This window comes from Mixophyes fleayi, chromosome 5 (assembly GCF_038048845.1).
Source record: "Mixophyes fleayi isolate aMixFle1 chromosome 5, aMixFle1.hap1, whole genome shotgun sequence".
Classification (NCBI taxonomy): Eukaryota; Metazoa; Chordata; class Amphibia; order Anura; family Limnodynastidae; genus Mixophyes; species Mixophyes fleayi.
The window spans coordinates 267,883,636-267,903,842 of NC_134406.1; the positions used below are offsets into that span (position 1 = coordinate 267,883,636).

Consider the following 20,207-nt stretch of genomic DNA (forward strand, 5'->3'; position numbering starts at 1 on the left):
GTATCCCATGCACAGATATGACATGTATCCCATGCACAGATATGACGTTTCTGTTACTTTAGCTAATTCAAACACCCACTTTCTGGGTTTGGGTTCCCGATAAGTGACATCTACTCTGACTGCCCACCTCTTCCCAGGTACAGGTGGGTTACAGAAACATTGGTCCATCTCTCACCACCTCCTCATACACTCACTAGGGCATATTTACTAACATTTAAAGCCTATCAGCAATGAGCTTTTATTTGTGTAGCTCAAGTTAAACACAAAAACAAGAGTCTGATTGGCTGCTGTAGATGAATGCATTTCATTAATTAAATCAGTCCTAAGTGCGGGAAAGGAACCACCGAGGGCTCAGGTGGCTTATCGGGCAGGAATGGTCCTACCTGGTCATCATTGTAATGCTCTCATTGGTCCATCTGGTCCAATGAACGCTCTCTGATTGGCTACAGCTTGATTTTATCTCCACATCAAAATGTGTGTTGACACCACAATATTCTATCACTATGCCAGTTATTGGCTAAGAGCGTCCTTCCTGAGTGGGGCCTAGCTGTCTGATGCTGTTGGTAAAATTTAGATTATTTATTCCTGGACGAAATATCTAGATAAACTTCCAAGGCCAGCAGAGCGGCTGCAGAGCCTTTCACACCTGCAAAATTTATTTTTTTTACATATCCTGAAAGATCTGTCTTGGCCAACTGCTTTCAAAATAACACTATTTGCTCCATTCAGGTACACTTTAAAAAAAAAATATATAATTAATTAAAGGGGTAGGCGCAGAAGTCAAAGAGACTCTGGAGTGACTTCGTTCAATAGCATGATGGAGCATAAGTGGCCGCACAAAGCCTCTTGTACAGCAAGAAGAATGAGGGCTTAACCATGCACATTTTATTCCGTTCATAAATGATCCCTATAATACATTTACAGATACCAGACGGTTGTTAGCCTCAGAAATGTGCGCAATAAATGCTGCATGCAAAGTAACAAATGCATATCCACACACTGCAACAAACGTTTTGGATAAGTGTTAGACCAGAGAATCCAGCTTTTTACCCAGCGCAGTTCATTTTGAGGTTAATGAAAACACACATCCCTATTAACACCATATACTTAAATAATAAAAAAAACACACTTACCCTTAACAATTGATTCAGCTGCATATAAATCTCGTTTGTAAGTCACCTAGAGCACAAATAAATGCCGTTAATTACGGTGAACAGGAAGGGATTATAGGTCAATAAAACAGTGCCCCAAAGCAGTCGTTTCTATTGGCAGTGCTATAAACCGATAATTTTTTCAATCTGTCGTTTAGCCGTACAATAAATATAGAGCGGTGAATTAATAAGAGGAGGTTTATTTAACAAAAAGAGAAGTCCAAAAATATTATGGTGCGTTATATAGTGTATAATTCCCCTACTACTGTGATATGGGGTTATAAGAAATCACCAAGGAATTATCTGACCATCTAAAATTGGAAATCTCGTTATGAAGTCATCTAATAGGGTGTAGGTTTACCACATACAACCACTACGACCTGGATGCGCCATGAGTTTACCAATGTCTGCACAAGATCTGCGTCTCTCATCCACCCTCATTACATCCTCCCATTCCCTGTTACAGGACTTTTTTCGGGCTGCACCCACTTTATGAAATTCTCTCCCTCGCACAATAAGACTCTCCTCTGGTCTACAAACTTTCAAGCGTTCTCTGAAAACCTACCTCTTCAGATATGCTTATAATATTCCTCAACCAGCCTCTTAACCTCACTACCTTACCCTATTACCACCCGTTACACAATTTCACAAGACAACTACCCCCAACATTGTTGTGTGACGGGATCATCTAGCCTATGAGTCACTTTTACCTTTGCAGCCTGGCTGGGCCGAAATGCAAAATTTAGACTTAGCCTCATGTATCAAACTCCCATTGTCCCATAGATTGTAAGCTTGTGAGCAGGGTCCTCTCACCTCTTTGTCTGTTTTACCCAGTTTGTTTATTAGTTTATTATGTTTGTCCCCAATTATAAAGCGCTACGGAATATTTTGGCGCTATATAAATAAATGATGATGATGATGATGATGAGGGTTGTAGACAGGGTGCAGTTACACCGGTCATGGGACGCATTTCACAGTAAGGGGGAGATTTATCAAACCTTCTAAAAATGGAAAAGTGTAAATAATAAATATAATAATAAATTATAGCTAGATTCTGATTGGCTGCTGTGGTTTGATACATGGTTTGATACAATTATCCCTAGGAGTACATTATCTCATATACCATACCCTGTTTGTACAAATTAAAGGTGCATTATTCCTTATTAGACAGGAAAAGTGTTTTTGTGACAAGGAAATACAGATATTTGAGTATTTTAAATACCCTGGTGTTAAATTATGTTTTGGTATACTTTGTTTTTTTGTTTAATTATGTTATTTTATGTTATGTTAATTTTGGTTCACTATAGTTATATTTGTCCCTCCAATACGGATGAGGCATGTCCCAACGTGGCCACGGTATTGAGAGATATTATCTCATACTTGCCAACTCTCCCGGAATGTCTGGGAGACTCCCAAATTTTGGGTGAGTCTCACGGACTCCCAGGAGAGTATGGCAATCTCCCAAATTCTGTCCAACATGCCACGCCCCTCGGTGTAAAATTACTCGTTTGCGTCATTACATCACCGGGGGCGGGTCCAAAATGACGCAATTTTGGTGTCCCGCCCCCCTCACGCCCACCTCCCCCGAGAGGCTCCCGGAAGCCAACTTCAGAAAGTTGGTAAGTATATATTATCTTTGATGACTGTTGAGGTCAAAGAGTCACAAAGATGACAATATCTTCCTCAGCAGTTTATACGGTACGGGTCTGATTCATTAAGGAAAGTAAGGCAAAAAAAAATAGTAAGTTTTCACCTGGACAAACCATGTTACAATGCAAGGGGTGCAAATTAGTTTATTATTTTGCACATAAGTTAAATACTGGCTGTTTTTTCATATAGCACGCATATACTTGATAGCTTTATTTTTGCACTGAAATTTAAAGCTGATCTAGGACATGACCTACCCCAACTATAAAGCTGTCCTCACATTTTAAATCCCCCCTCTAGTGTAGCATGGTTTTGCCCAGGTGCAAATTTACTCATTTTTATTTTTTTTGCTTTACTTTCCTTAATGAATCAGGCCTTACATGTTTATATATTATTCATGTACTATAGTGACATTAACACGGCCTACAACAAGAAGCTCTGGGGTTACCCTTTAAACCTGTTCTGTACAGACTGGAAGAATTTTCCAGCGTCCCGTAATTGAGGCGATTGAGCAACGTTGGGGATTTCTACGCAGTGGCCGCGTTTCCTCCACAAAATGTGCAACAGCTTAAACGTTACACCAGAAACAAAACAAATCATCCAGCCAATTACAGTTACATACACACGTCCTCAGCAGAAAGCTTAGGGGTGGCATTGCATGCTGTGTGCTTGTAGGAGCTAAGTGTAAATCAAACATTCAATGTGAGGTAACATCCAGTAATATTGCATTTACCTTCCAGACATCGGGTGGAGCTTCAAGTAGCTTTGCCTTCGTCTGACTGTAAGCCAGAGCCAAATGTAAGCACTCGGTGCCAAAATCCAAGTCGTACTGTGTGCACTGTTGACAGGGAAAAGAAAAAAAAGCATTTAGTCAGAACAATCTATCAAATAAATATTTTTTTCCATGAATATGCTTTATTTTCGTCTGGCTTTACCTGGAGAGACGAACAGTGAAACAAGCAGATTACTCCCTTTCTTGGGGCTATGGAATCTCACATTTACTCAAATGCCTTCAATTTAAATCTTTACGAGCAAGAAAATTGCTGCAATTTCTGCAGATTGCTTCTTGGCAGCCTTGTAGCTGGGTGTTCACTAATACCTGTTATGGATGCATATATACACATACATATATATATGTATATATATATATATATATATATATATATATATATATATAGATATATATATAGATATATATATATATATAGATATATATGTGTGTGTATAGGAAACAAACAAGACATTGGATCTTCTGCACTCACAATATTTATGCTATATGGGCTACTACAAGCTGTACTCTGTATTAACACCAAGAAATGTTAGGTCCACATATTGCAATAACAATAAGCCGACTATCCCACGCCACAGTCAACCCTCTCCGGCCTACACTAAATACAAACACAAATTCAATTTAAACGTTGACATGTTCAGTGCTATGCTTTTTAACTGGGTTGAGTCTTACCTGCAGGTAGCTTTTAAAGGCAATTACTCCCCAACGCAATAACACTGGGGGAAGCACTTGCCACAAGTTGGATGGGGATATTTCACTGTGCAAAAAAAAAAAATTTTGGTTCACAAAGGAATTTCTATCGATAAGGAAGCGGCACACGTTGCAATTCACAAATGAGTATTTTAAAGTCACCTTAATTTCAAAACACTTTGGTAGTCAATGAAGTTCAAATGTAAGAATAAGTTCAGAAGCAAAGCAGCTGACTGATGGTATAGTGGCATTAATAAAAAGCATAGAAGGTACGCAAAAAGGTAAGAAATAGATTTAGAACAAGTTGTAGAAGGGCGTGCAGAAAATTTGATTAATCATTGCTTTAACCGGTCCACATGCAGGACATCAGCGTGCAGGACAACTTATGTAGGCGATTATATAACATTTTAAGGTGTGTTTTGCCAAAGCAAAATAAACTCTTGCACTCGGTCAATTCCTGTCCATAAGTACGTAAGGTATAAGCCTTACACTCTTCTCGTGTCATCACCTGATACAGTACGTACAGTACAGACAGATCTGTTACAGCTCGTTGGTAGGGTGCAGTACTGCGCACAACCTCTAGATGGAGCTCTCTCATGCCTCCACATAAAGATGTGATGTGCACAGAAATATAGCAGTAAGGACATAAAACACCTTAGTACCTGCAGGTAATCGTGCATCATTACTGACATTTCATCAAAACATTTATCATATAACTAAACATTTTTGTCTGATATATGCTCTAGTACAGGGTTTGCCAAAATCATTCCACAGAACAGTGCAGGTTTTCTAGGTCACAGGTGATATAATTACTACCTCCTGTGGATCGGATACAATGTATCAGTCAGTAATGAATACACCTGTGCTCCAGCAAGGAGATATGGAAAACATGTACTGTTAGGGAGCCCTGGGGACCAGGTTTGGGTTACACTGGGCCCTTTTATTGACTTAACTACAGCATATAGTTCACTTTTATCAATGTTTCTAATAAAGCTCATTCTAACCAAAAAATACCACAAATGGCACATCGTCGGGATCAGAAAAACTACGTATATTATGGGACTGATTTAGAGTTTGATGTACGTCCATTTTTGTGGTGCAAATACACTGATCAGCCACAACATTAAAACCACTGACGAGTGAAAAGATTAATATTGATTATCTTGTTACAATTACACCTGTCAAGGGTTCAGATATATTGGGCATCAAGTGAACAGTCAGTTCTTGAAGTTGATGTGTTGGAAGCAGGAAAAATGGACAAACGTAAGGATCTGAGCGACTTTGACAAGGGCCAAATTGTGATGGCTGGATGACTGGGTCAGAGCATCTCCAAAATGGTATGCTGTGGTTAGTACCTATCAAAAGTGGCCCAAGGAAGGACAACCGGTGATCCGCCGGCCAAGGGTCATTGATGCGCGTCGGGAGGGAAGGCTAGCCCGCCTGGTCCAATCTCACAGAAGAGCTACTGTAGCACAAATTGCTAAAAAAGTTAATGCTGGCTGTGATAGAAAGGTGTCAGAACACACAGAGCATCGCAGCTTTCTGCGCAGCCGCAGACCGGTCAGAATGCCCAGGATACGAGATGACGATGAGACCAGCAGCACTATCTAGCCACTTCTGATTGGCTGTTTGTATATAGACCCCTGCAGCTGATAATACATTCATTCAGAGGTGTCTTGAGATACACGTGTCTCCACATATACATGTAAGCTTATTATTTTTGTGACGGGATATTTACGCGTCTGTTCGGGGCGCAAAATGGGTCAAACACGCCGCTTAATCCATTTCACACTTGTCTTTCAATGCCCGTTTGTAACATTGTACCTACGACAAAATAATAAAATGAAGAAAATTCTATCAATAAGAAAACAAAACAATTATGTCCATTCTGTGATACGATCTTATGTATTTAGTTACAGAATGTACCTATGTCTAAGTATTTTACAATAGCCCCCACCAGGATCAGACAAAGGCTGTGGAATATACCTTGCCTCTCCCAAAAATGTTTAGGATGTTATCATTATCATTCCTCAGATAGCTTTATTCAGCAGGAAACACTCTGCAGTGCTTTGTGTCTCCAGTCTGGAACGACTGATACTTCCGTTTTAAAACAATTAAAGCCCTCATTTCTGTAAGATCCCTTCCTTACATGGATCAAAGGGAGAACAATCGGGGGAACTGCCAAGCATTGAGGATCTTGCTGTATTTCTGCATCGTGACTGTTCCAGGGATTATGTGGTATAAATATACGCTGCAAAATTAGATGAAATAATTACAAATGGTCACTGACTATTGTAGGATTTGCACAGAAGGTAGAGTATTATAAAGGGCACTGGTGGTATTTCTTCCTATAGTAGGTTTGTGCACCACCATGGGATATAAAAAATTGTTGGATCTCGGAAAGAATATCTTAATATGCTGTATTAAAACTGGTGACCTTTTCTGTTTTGCCCTTCCGTCAGGGTCGTCTTTCCCCACAAGCATAGTGGCCCCATAGGAAGGGCCCAATAGAAAAAAAATCTATTCACCCATGTATCAAGCAAGGCACAGCATGTTTTTTTAATGTTTAATGACTTTTGTTTCAGGTACCAATAAATATAAACTTAATTTTATTGATAATTTACATTTTTATTCCTGTGAGTGGTTGTGTAGGTAGGGGCCCCAGTGCACTGCTTTGCCCGGGGGCCCATAATGTTGTTAAGATGGCCCTAACTTCCGTGGATGTCAGAACAATTTAGTTTAGTCAGGAAAAAAAAAAATGAAAAGGTGACCGATACCACCAGCCATATTTCTGTGAAAGTCTGGCACCTACCCCAAATGTCTTTAACTGACCAACACTTACCTCTATAACCAGGCTATTCTCCAAAGATACAGATTTGCCTAATCATAAATCAACATTTTAATATTTGTTTCACGTTATCCTATTAAACATTATCTCTAGATGTCGCCATGTACTGTAAACGTTAACATGCAGTCTGTCATTCCGTAACACATTTATACGCCATTCCCATTGTCTGAGTGTTTCCCGATATAAAGGAAAAACAAAGCGATTACAAGCTGCAAACTCTCACACTCCTAAGGACATCGCAGGACCAGAGTATCCTTGGAAGTGTTTGAAATCTAAATTCCGTTTCAAAGTTTGCTTTGATGAAATGAATGTGAGATAAATACACTTTCCTTATCCTAGTGCCAGCTCTAGCTTGAAAGGGCCCTAAAAAAATTAAATGTCGATGTGGCCACTATCTGAACAGTGATTGTTTATCTACTCTGTATAGGAAGGAAACTTTTATCAGATGGTAATCATGTACTTCAAGGGGGGGTCATATAATCAGCATCGTAGGGGAGAAAGAATCCATGGGAAGTCTCTCATATATCACATTCCACAATCATGTACAGAAAGGTCCCCGAGTATCAGAAAATAACATCCTATTGTTTATAATACTTAGAAGCAGAGTACAAATCAATGCAACATTAGGCAGGGAGGAGCGATTTTGACAGTTATGTTCCAGAAATTCAAGGTAACAACAGTAAAAAGGAAGTGCCACAAAATAAAATTAATATAAGTGACAGTAGACGGAACAGAGCAAAATTTATAATGTATCACACATGTGGCATGATCACACAGTTCAGAGATTGTGTCCTATGTCCATGTATTGATGCCTACGGAGGTGGCCATTTTCATGGAGACCAACATTTAATCAAAGACTGACAGGTAAGACAACATGACTTCAGTAATGGAGACAGAAATGTAAAAGACACTTCAGTCTCTAGAGATTCATTAGCTGCTTTTCTTTAACGCATAGTTGCCTATTCTCCCGGAATGTCCGGGAGACTCCCGCATTTCTGGGAGACCTCCCGGGCTCCTGGGAGAGCAGGGCAACCTCCCGGTTCTTGCCCCCACAATAGATAAGTGGTGGGGGCGAGGCTAAATTATGCAAATATTGTGTCATCTTAGCCCCACCCCCTGTAATTGGCCAAAATTGTTACAATTTGTAACATGCCCACCGCCCCAGGGATCTCCCTGAAGCCGACAAGGAAAAGTTGGCAAGTATGAGGTATCAGAGCTGGATTTGAAATAATGGCAAATTAGACATAAGCCTGGAGGGCGGAGGAGGATAAAAATGGGCATAAACAAACCAAAGAAAGAAATAACATAACAACCGATCGTTTTTAATCAAATTGTGACATACACAAATCGTGCATGGGTGACAATGTATTACGGGGGTGAACTCGTTTGTGTGCGGAGTGCACGATCTAGGGGAACTATGCGGCGACGTAACATCATGGATTTCTCAGTGCACCCCATCCAGGTGCGCAGCACGATCTACGTATCTGTGGACACGTAGTACCCGGAAATGCGCACTGCCGGACATCACAGACAATGACAATTGAATGCCACCAAAAACGTCTGCACTCATCGATACTATGATAGAGAAAAACATTAAAGTTGAGATACTGAACTTTGTATCAAGTGTATTCTAATCCTGTGATACAATGTATCACTGCAGCCTGGGTTTGTGTCTGTGTTGGAATCCCCATGAGACTCCAAGTATCACCCTGCTAAATAATCCTTACACCCCAATCATTGGGGGAGGAAGGGAGGCACTTCTGATACTTCAGTGAGGGGGAGGGCAGGGGGGTCATGCCAAATATTATTGTGGATGGCATGCCAGATCTAATCAGTGAGGAAGAGTTCAGGTGTAACCAGATCATCATCATCATCACCATTTATTTATATAGCGCCACTGACTCTGCAGCGCTGTACAGAGAACTCACTCACATCACCCTGCCCCATTGGAGCTTACAGTCTAAATTCCCTAACACACACACACACATACACACAGACAGAAACAGACAGACTAGGGACAATTTGGATAGCAGCCAATTAACCTACCAGTATGTTTTTAGAGTGTGAGGAAACCGGAGCACCTGGGGGAAACCCACGCAAACACGGGGAGAACATACAAACTCCACACAGATAAGGCCATGGTCGGGAATTGAACTCATGACCCCAGCGCTGTGAGGCAGAAGTGCTAACCACTAAGCCACCGTGCTGATTTCTACTCCTAATGCAACTAGTGTGTTGGAGGGGGGGACACAATGTAAAGCCAGTGAGTGGGGGGGGGGAGCACAGCAAGTATTAGCAGTGGAGAGGGCTGGTGTATCCAATGTGCAGGAAACGATGCAGATATAACTAGTGTGGGCAAACCAAGGGCCAATGCTGAGATCTCCAGACTGAAAACTGGGACACGCAGGAAGACAGACAGGTGCATCTGGGTCCATATAGACAAGCTGACGACGATCTGCTGCAGTAATGAAGATTATCCGCTAACGACCCGCACGAATCATGTGATGACAGCGATATGCATACATGACGGTGTGAGCCGAGGGTGATTAAACATGTAATAAGATGGATTATATTTGCTGCACAGTAATCCACCGTGAAATAAGCTCCCTGATGAAATCTGACACACAGAGAATTCTTCCGGATTCGTTGTTTTTTTAGGATACGGTTTAAATGACTTATAGCAAACATTCTTCACCCTGTCATAATTTCCCTACCCCCCCCCCCCCCAAACGACAGGACTTATTTAATATCCTGGATGAGGTCCTAGTGCCAACGAGCTAATCAAATACAGATCTATTTAACAAGTCAAGTTTATACAACAGACCACCAGTCTAGCTGGAAATTTGGTATCCATTATAACAACATTACAAGGTTTGCGTTATGTTGGCAGCCGCTCCTGGGGCACATGTGTTTGCAGAACTAAGTTGTTTTTAGATCTACTTCTCTGTGATCAGGTTTCCAGGTTTATTCTCCAGTGCGCACCCAGCGGAGGACACATTTATTCACAAATCTGTCTGTATATTTGCTGAGAGAACTGCATTACCGCTTGCTAGAAGAGATTGAAATGTCACATTCTGCTCGGCCGGACACCACAGAAGTGGTGCTTAATGGAAATAGGTTTATTTCTCTCTGCATAAAACCAGAGCCGGCTGCAATACACACAGAGATGCAGGGGGGTTAGATGGAGAATCTGGTGAGCGATCTAGGATTAGTTTTGCTGTGTATAGTTCAGGATCAGTATTATTATATATTTCTAAGGTGCCACAGTTTCCGTAGTGTTGGATACAGAAACAAGTAACAAATAGATGAGGTAATCATCATCATCATCAGCATTTATTTATATAGCGCCACTAATTCCGCAGCGCTGTACAGAGAACTCACTCACATCAGTCCCTGCCCCATAGGAGCTTACAGTCTAAATTCCCAACACACACACACAGACACACACACACACACACACACAGACTAGGGTCAATTTGTTAGCAGCCAATTAACCTACCAGTATGTTTTTGGAGTGTGGGAGGAAACCGGAGCACCCGGAGGAAACCCACGCAAACACGGGGAGAACATACAAACTCCTCACAGATAAGGCCATGGTCGGGAATCTAACTTATGATCCCAGTACTGTAAGGCAGAAGTGCTAACCACTATGCCACCGTGCTGCCCTGCCCTTATGGTAATACACATAAGTAGCACAGATGAGTGTGAGTAATGCTATGGGGACTCACACAGAGTGCAGCAAAAGATGTGAAAGAACGAACGAGGGAGTCAGACAGTAGACAGACATGGGACAATAGTTAGAGAGGACCCTGCCCGCAAGCTTACATTCTAGAGGGAGGGGGTGATGAGAGACAGTAGGGCCAGCTGGGACAAAAAGGAGATGGCAGGCGAGGAAGAGGAGGTGATTGATGGAATGGTTAGGAGGTGATAGAATAGGCGAGCTTGAAAAAGTGAGTCTTGAGTTGCTCCCATTCTGTGGAATTCCCTCCCTCGCACAATAAGACTTTCCTCTAGTCTTCAAACCTTCAAGAGTTCTCTGAAAACATACCTCTTTAGACAAGCTTATAATATTCCTCAACCACCCTCTTAATCTCTCTAGGTTACCCTATTACCACCTGTTACACAGCTAACACAAGACTACAACCCTTTGACCAACATTGCTGTGTGACTGAACACACAGCCCACTCAATACTCTACACTTTTGCATTCTGGCTGGACCAATATACAATATGATGTAGCACTAACCCATGTGTATCAAACCATTGTCCCATAGATTGTAAGCTTGCGAGCAGGGCCCTCTTACCTCTCTGTCTGTCTGTATTACCCAGTATTGTTTTATTACTGTTTGTCCCCAATTGTAAAGCGCTACAGAGTTGCTGGCGCATTATAAATATAATATATATTTCATCACTTGTACTGCACTGGTTTTGCCAAAAATAAAAAATTATTCCCATAATTACACAGCCACAAAAAATGACCGCAAAAAAGTAATCGACTATGGTCGCAAGAATAAAAAAACGTAAGCATAGAAATAGATTATCTTATCCTAAAAACCTGTCATCGCGGCGCCAGTATGGTTAAGGCAGCGATGCTCACCCAAAAGTTGTAAGGCTTAACTTCACTTAAATAATGGAGCATTTCCCTTTGTTTTTTCTTGCTCTTGCCATCCTGAGATGGTGATAGCAGAAAAAAAGGATTGCGGTGTTATATGTACCATCACGACCCTTGCACAATAGGCGAATCCTATTGGGACGTTACCTCCAGCGATACCATTGCTATAACCCCTTGATGGGGCAAAACAGAAAAAGAAAGCCCCATCACAGGCAAAAACACACAACTGACTTCCAGCTTGGCAGACTTGCTTTCCAGTAAATGCAATATGCGGATTGGTGGATACATACACAGGGACACTGATGTCACAGCAGCTCAAGTGACTGCAGTATTAGCTTCCTTGGGAAATTAGTGGGGTTTCAATAAGGAGGGGAATGCCAGGGGCAATGTGGGGAAATAAAATGGACATTTCTGATTGTAATTTGATATATTTCAGAGCTCATACCTATGATTTGATCAAGATCTGAAGCATGTATAGGTGCTGAAACTTTCTTTTTATATTGTATAGTCATATTTTTTAGTACAACATATAGCACGTTGGGATTTAAAACACATTATACACACAAATAGACATAAAGTAAATGTTCTGATCTGGTTTCAAAAGGAAGATGGAAAAAGACCACAAACTATAATTAGAGAACACAATAAAATGTATTTTAAACAGCGTTAGTGCGGAAATGCAAATAAATTGGAAGGATGTTAGGAAGCTGGGAAATGACTAATTTTAAATAAATAGTGAAATGAGACACCTAGAGAACTATTTATGACAAATGTTCTTGGCGAGTTATTTAGAATAAATAGTTCAATGGGAAAATTAAAAAAAAACATCTGTGGGCAGCACAGTGGCTCAGTGGTTAGCACTTCTGCCTCACAGTACTGGGGTCATGAGGTCAATTCCCGACCATGTCCTTATCTGTGTGGAGTTTGTATGTTCTCCCTGTGTTTGCGTGGGTTTCCTCCGGGTGCTCCGGTTTCCTCCCACTTTCCAAAAACATACTAGTAGGTTAATTGGCTGCTATCAAAAATTGACCCTAGTGTCTGTCTGTCTGTTTCTGTGTGTGAGTGTGTGTCTATATTAGGGAATTTAGACTGTAAGCTTCAATGGGGCAGGGACTGATGTGAATGGGTTCTCTGTACAGCGCTGCGGAATTAGTGGCGCTATATATAAATAAATGATGATGATGATGATCTGTAAATGTGAATAGGAAATATAAAAAGAAAACATTATGACCGTGTGGAAGGATCGCACTGTACGCAAACTCCATTTATTCCAAAGAAGGTTTCCAGCAGTCCGTGCAGGTCTCCTATAAACTCATTGTAATCTCAGTGTGTGATTCTATCTCAATAAAAACATTATTCTACAGTCTCTGTATCTTATTACACAAAGCAATAAACCTTCTCCGCGGCCAGCAGTTAGCTGCAGCTCTTTTCTATCAGCGTTACAGACAAATCCCATTGTGTTCAGGATCCTTCTTGGATATTTGGGAACCAACTTCAGACATCTGAAACACAGCGTTTTCCTGTGACCCCGGGGTGGATATTGTCGGCTTCCTTCCACCTGTCACACAATTTACATGTTTATCGCAAAGTGTTCTGAAGGGAATCAGAGGAACTCACTTTCAATAAAATGTCAGAGTATGAAATCAGGATAGATAACTTGTAGGATACAATAGTACATGTAGTGACTGTTTATGTACCTACAAATTATATATATATATATATATATATATATATATATATATATATATATATATATATATAGAGAGAGAGAGAGAGATATAGACATATTTTATAAAATATATAATTTCAAATATTGTAAATATGAAATATAAATATAAAATATTTTGTAGCCATTAATATTTAATATATATACTGTATATATAGTCTACCTGGTCAAGTCTACATTTTTTTAAAACAAGGGGTTTATTCGTAAAACACACAATTATTCCAACGTTATACTTCTGTGGGTAATCTCAGTATTCTTTTCCTTTATTTATTTATTTTTAGAAAGGCTGTCACGTTTGCAATCATCAAGCATAGCTCCCAACTTGTAAATATATCCCTAATCGGTACAAGAAGAGGGTGTAGTCATGCTACATGGGGGAGGGGTTTTGGCGCGCCAAGTCCCTCCCAGGGGCGTGTCCAGCACTTCCAAAGGCATTTAATGTAGACAATGTAGTGGACAAACATTTAAGTCTGCTAATTTGAAATGGCTGCGGAGTGTTGTTGGGTGAGGGCGACAAAACAAGAGCAGTAAACTCAGTCATTGCAGCTTCTGATTGGTCCTCCCACTTATCCCCTCTGCCCCCCGGAAGACTCTGCAGCCTATTAGGAATATTTTAAAGAAAGAAAGTCCAGGGATTGGCTGGGCCGGGGGGCAACTGCCCCCTGGGCCTGTCCCATAGTGGGCTACCTTGGGCTGTGTTCCTAATAGGCTGCTGAGTCAATTCTTGACCCTGGGCTAAAACTTGCCAGCCAGACCCTGATTAAGTCTATCCAAATGTTCTCTGCCCCATCTTTAAAGAAGGCCTGAGCTTTTCTATCTCACATCATATTGAATAGAGAGGTACAATACGTTTGCTGTATGATACTGACTTGTAGATTCCTAAGCAACAGGCAAACCTGTGGATTCACACAGGGACGTGCCCGATACGTCACATACTATGCTTTGTCATTTGAGCCTTTTGTATGACCTCGTGCAGTGTTAGAGTTATGGGTGTATGTGACTCCCAGGATCAATTGGGCAGCATGGTGGCTCAGTGGTTAGCACTTCTGCATTACAGTACTGGGCTCATGAGTTCGATTCCCGACCATGGCCTTATCTGTGTGGAGTTTGTATGTTCTCCCCGTGTTTGCGTGGGTTTCCTCCGGGTGCTCAGGTTTCCTCCCACACTCCAAAAACATACTGGTAGGTTAATTGGCTGCTATCAAATTGACACTAGTCTATGTGTGTATATTAGGGACTGATGTGAGTGAGTTCTCTGTACAGTGCTGCGGAATTAGTGGCGCTATAGAAATAACTGGTGATGATGATGACTTAGACAGACCACAGCAATAAGTGTAGTACAACGTCCCAGACCTACATTTTTAGTTGGAGGTCTGGGGAAAAGGGTTCTGGGTTTTCAATGTTGCAAACCTGGGATTACTGTTGGGGCACAAATCATGGTAGAATGTCTTAAAAAAAATAAAAAAAAAATAATGGATATCTCTTTACTTGATAATCATTATTATGACACGTAGACTATATCAGTAAAAGTAACTCTTATTAAATATATTTCTTTTGCAATACGGATTTTTTTTTCTCCAGATTTCTGTGAAGTCAACTTAAGTGCAATGCAATTTATTCTCACTCCAGCAACAAGCCCGGCCTTGTCCTTGTCACATTTCAGCAGCAGACACTCAGAAAAATAACTCATTACACAAAGCCTGGTGTACTGTATATTATCCCGGGTTCCAGTTTATGTATCTCTCACAATGGAAATGCGGAAATGTGTGCTTTGCTGAATAAGAGATGATGAGTGATGTGGAAATGTTTGAACCTGGTGATTATTGTGTCTCTCTGAATACAAACCTAGATTTATACAGAACTTTCAGCATCAATTTAATAGAAGTGTAAATGTTGCAATAAATGGACCATGCAAACATTGTTGAACAATAAATCTATTTAACCCTTACCTTATATTATTTTATTATTTTCCCATTTGTCCGTGTCCAATGTAACAAAAATACTGTTGTTAAATTACTTTACCTGGTTTCAATGATGGTGCTACTAAGTCTGCTTGCAGAGCTCATCAATAAGGACAGATGCCATTGTTTCTCTTACCCATAACCCATTTAATACTAATGCTAATACAATCACTAGGGGGCATGGCCTAGAGGCACGAGATATGTGTGACATCACTGGCGGTGGGGTATGATGTCATTGGACACATGGTCAGGTCCAAAACTAAACCAAATTTATGACAGAGAGAAGCAGAGGGGTAGCAGACACCACATTAAGGCTTTGGGCACATAAACATTTATAAAGATGCACATTAAAAATAGTCCTTTATGTATTTTTTCTGCATTATTTAAAATACTCCAGTGTTATGCCTCCAATTTTCTCTCAAAATTTTTTGCTACTATATCCCAGAATCCTTTGGGAACATTACTAGGAGGTCGACAGAAAACACAAAAAGAGTTAAACCACAAAACACAGCATTGTTAAATTAGTTTAGTCCTCCATAGGAAATAATGAAAAAGACTCAACATTTAAGCATATCTCAAAACTGTTCCGGTTTTAATGGGGTTGCACACTTGGTGGGGCTTAACCATAAGTGGGTGAAAAATTTAATACAACAAAACATGCTCTTTTGTGGGAGGGGTTTGTTTACAAAGGGTAGGGGATTATTTTGTACCGATTTCGTGATTCTGAATGTCGGGAGGTATGATTTAAGGGTGAAAATATGTCCAAACCACATTGCAGAAAAATGCAAGAAAAAGAGGCTCATTTATACCGCAGATTTAGTACAAACACATAGCTGCATGAAAATAGTTCATTTAGGCTGGGTACACAATAGAGGATTTTCCGACCAATGTGTTATCTACAACGATTGTATCAACTACAGGGAAAAAAAAGTCCCGATCAGCATGCCGATTTATGTATATCATACTTGCCAAATTTTCCTCGTTGGCTTCAGGGAGATTCCGGGGTAGGTGGGTGTGCGGGGCGGGGCTTGATGAATTGCATAATTTTGGCCACGCCCCTAACAATTGTCACAATTTTGGCCAATTACAGCAGGGAGCGGGGCTAAGAAGACACGCTATTTGCATCATTAAACCCCGCGCCCTGACACTTATCTATTGCTGGGGTGAGAATCGGGGTTTCCCAGAAATGCAGGAGTCTCCCGGACATTCCGGGAGTGTAGGCAACTATGCATTAAAGAAAAGCAGCTAATGAATCTCTAGAGACTGAAGTGTCTCTTTCATTTCTGTCTCCATTACTGAAGTCATGTTGTCTTACCTGTCAGTCTTTGATTAAATCTTGGTCTCCATGAAAATGGCCACCTCCATAGGCATCAATACATGGACATAGGACACAATTTCTGAACTGTGTCATCATGCCACAGATGGCAAAGCCAAACACGTCTTGTACTGGCTCAGCATCAGGGAGAATGCCAGACTCTTCAGGGGGTGAGGGAGATCACCCCTATTTCAGGGAGTCTCCATGACATTCAGGAAGAGTTGGCAAGTATGATGTATACATGCTAAAATATGTTTTAAAAGATTGATCCTCAGATCTGTGCTCTTCACCTGTCATAACCGGTGGCTGAAAAGATTGCGACTCTGTCATCTCTATGGAGATCCTGATCGTGAGTGCATACACACTGCAGGATTGGAAGGACGTCGTTCTAAAGTTGAACGAGATTTATAGTTCTGCTGAACAATCAAATCAAACTACTGTGCTTGGGAACGATCCTCCTTTATCGCTAATGCAAAATCAGGCCGAATGGGCGTTTATCGTGTCATTGACCCAATACTCGGCTGAAAACACTGTAGTGTGTAGCCAGCCTAACACAGCAGTCCTAGTACGTACACATAGCTGCTCATAATTCACCATTGGATGCATTTGTATCAGGAGTGTAAACAGCAGATGTGGCTATTTTAACATCCGTTCACACACAGCTGCTGCTTCATACAAGTGGGCTATCCTGTTGGAACAATTAGCAATCAGTGACAATCTCTATGAGACACTGAGTGATGTAACATACAGATAACATATTGCTGCTTATACAACAGGTGGACAATAATCACAGGACACATAGCATCTCATTTTTAGCAGGTAGTTTTTAAGCTCCTTGGGGCGGGGCAGCCTGGAGGCTCAGTGGTTAGCACTTCTGCCTCACAGCACTGGGGTCATGAGTTCAATTCCGAGCATGGCCTTATCTGTGTGGAGTTTGTATGTTCACCCTGTGTTTGCGTGGGTTTCCTCCGGGTGCTCCGGTTTCCTCCCACACTCCAAAAACATACTGGTAGGTTAATTGGCTGCTAACAAATTGACCCTAGTCTGTGTGTGTGTCTGTATGTATGTGTGTTAGGGAATTTAGACTGTAAGCTCCAATGGGGCAGGGACTGATGTGAATGAACTCTCTGTACAGCGCTGCGGAATTAGTGGTGCGATATAAATAAATGGTGATGATGATGAGGGTGATGAAGCCGAGACTGGCGTGCGCTAGGTTGCGTAACGTATCTTGTGTGAATTCCCTCATTGTACACATATATTCCAAGGCAGACTTACACTGGCATGCGCCAGGGGAGGCGGCATAGGAAGAGGGAGGAGCATGCAAACACAGGTGGAGCACAGTAAAGGCGTGTTCACACAAATACGACACATGCAGACGCACACATATACATCTGTTAGGGGGTAAATCTTCTGCACCTGCTATAGAGCCGGGGCAAGAACGTGCTGATGATGATGACGTATTGTCAACCAGGCGCGTACGCTGCTGGTGCGGGACGTAGAGCTCTGCATAAGGGCAGAAATAAATTTGTTACGGTAATATTTTTTTAATACTAATTTACTCCAACTTCATGTCCAAATCTGCCAGGTTGTATTTGGAACACTGGAGAACATTTTACAATGCGACAAATTGTCTCTCTCCTTTTCTTTTCTTTTTTTATTAAAACGAAACAAAATGAAATAAGTTTCTTTCTGATGTATTTTGTCATTGTTTTCCTTGGTAAGCCACAAGAGTCTGCATTGTCTTACTCAATGTATCACCAGATTCAAAAGTGGACGTTACATTGTGATATGAAGTTTTAACATGAAAAATTAGAAGATCGACTTTGTTCTGCTGTGATAATTTCCCAATTAAAAATCCCATCTCTCATTTTAATACTAATATAAATGTCATATTTATGCAGTTTTAATGACATTCTTCTATTAAAATAATTTTCAAAGATTTTTGTTTTTTTGTTTTATATATTTAAAAGTCACTTAGTAAAAACAAAACCACAACATACAAATTATCTTAAATTAATAATTTGGGCTATACAGTTAGAAATGGTGCCTATAATGAAGTTAGTGTGTAAAAACTAGTTATTATTTTTACTTTATATCATACATTTTAGTGAATAGATGTGAGAAATGGAAAACTGAGCAAGTTTTTCAAAAATACCGAGATCACCTGTTGATCTATTTTTATATTGCTGTAAATTACATCGCTCATCATAAAAGTTCAAGATGAATAAGTATTTATTAACATATTCACTGTATGTTGTCAAAAAGCATCAATTATATGATTTCTCTCAATGGAGTGTTCTTCATTGACCTCTGCATGTCAAACACAATTATACGTTCCTAACATATGCGAGTAACCTCCTATGGGAGAGAGGTGAGGAGCGAATGGGAAACAGACTGAGCACCACAAATCACAACATTTTAGTCCCGCCCCTGCAACGCAATGAAGCAATCACATCCCCATCCTGTCCACTTCACCAGGAGAATGGCTTGCTCTCCCGGGAGACCTACCTGGGATTCTGGAGACTCCTCGACATTTCAGGGCAGTGGCCAAGTATGGTCCATTCCATCCCTCACATCATGTCACTGCCCCTGTCACATACAGCCCTGTCCTCACTTACACATCACTCATCTCCTGATATACTCTGTGCTGCTGGAGACCCTTCTCCTTCCACTATATAACTCTCAGTCTGTGGCTTCCTGCTGCCTCCATTCCCCTCCTCACATCATGTCACTGCCCCTGTCACATGCAGCCCTGTCCTCACTAACACATCACTCATCTCCTGATATACTCTGTGCTGCTGGGGACCCTGCTCCTTCCACTTTATAACTCTCATTCTGTGGCTTCTTGCTGCCTCCATTCTCCTCCTCACATCATGTCACTGTCCCTGTCACATGCAGCCCTGTCCTCACTAACACATCCCTCATCTCCTGATATACTCTGTGCTGCTTGAGACCCTGCTCCTTCCACTATATAACTCTCATTCTGTGGCTTCTTGCTGCCTCTATTCCCCTCCTCCCATCATGTCACTGCCCCTGTCACATGCAACCCTGTCCTCATTAACACATCCCCCGTCTCCTGAAATTCTCTGTGCTGCTGGGGACCCTGCTCCTTCCACTATATAACTCTCAGTCTGTGACTTCCTGCTGCCTCCATTCCCCACCTCACATTAGGTCACGAGGGACTGCGAAGACGACCTATTTATCAAGGCAAAAAAGCTTAACTTTTAGGAGTTTGTCCCCAATTGCAAACGCCATGACCTTTAAGGTACAAAAATGCTCCTTCTAGTTCTCCTATGGATGTTGTTTGTTCACAAGCTGAGAATGATCTGTACAGATCCTTAATGCAGGCAGGTGTTTGTTTCCTAAGAGCTGGAAAAACGCAGATGCTCTCTAGAGAGCAACTCTTAAATAAAATTTGGTATCTGGCATCTATGGAAAAAAATTCTGCATACTTAACTAATAAATCTC

The 20,207-nt window shown here is 41.1% G+C and overlaps 1 protein-coding gene across 1 annotated transcript in view; it reads right to left on the reverse strand.

Moving 5' to 3' along the window:
- CRPPA (CDP-L-ribitol pyrophosphorylase A) overlaps positions 1-20,207 on the reverse strand; it is a 167,020-nt gene that overhangs the window by 108,906 nt on the left and 37,907 nt on the right. The window contains exons 4-5 of the mRNA XM_075214069.1: positions 3,532-3,636; positions 1,134-1,179 (exon numbers count right to left, since the gene is read on the reverse strand). Of these exons, the coding sequence (XP_075070170.1) occupies positions 1,134-1,179; positions 3,532-3,636 (151 nt within the window). The remainder of the gene's footprint in view (positions 1-1,133; positions 1,180-3,531; positions 3,637-20,207) is intronic.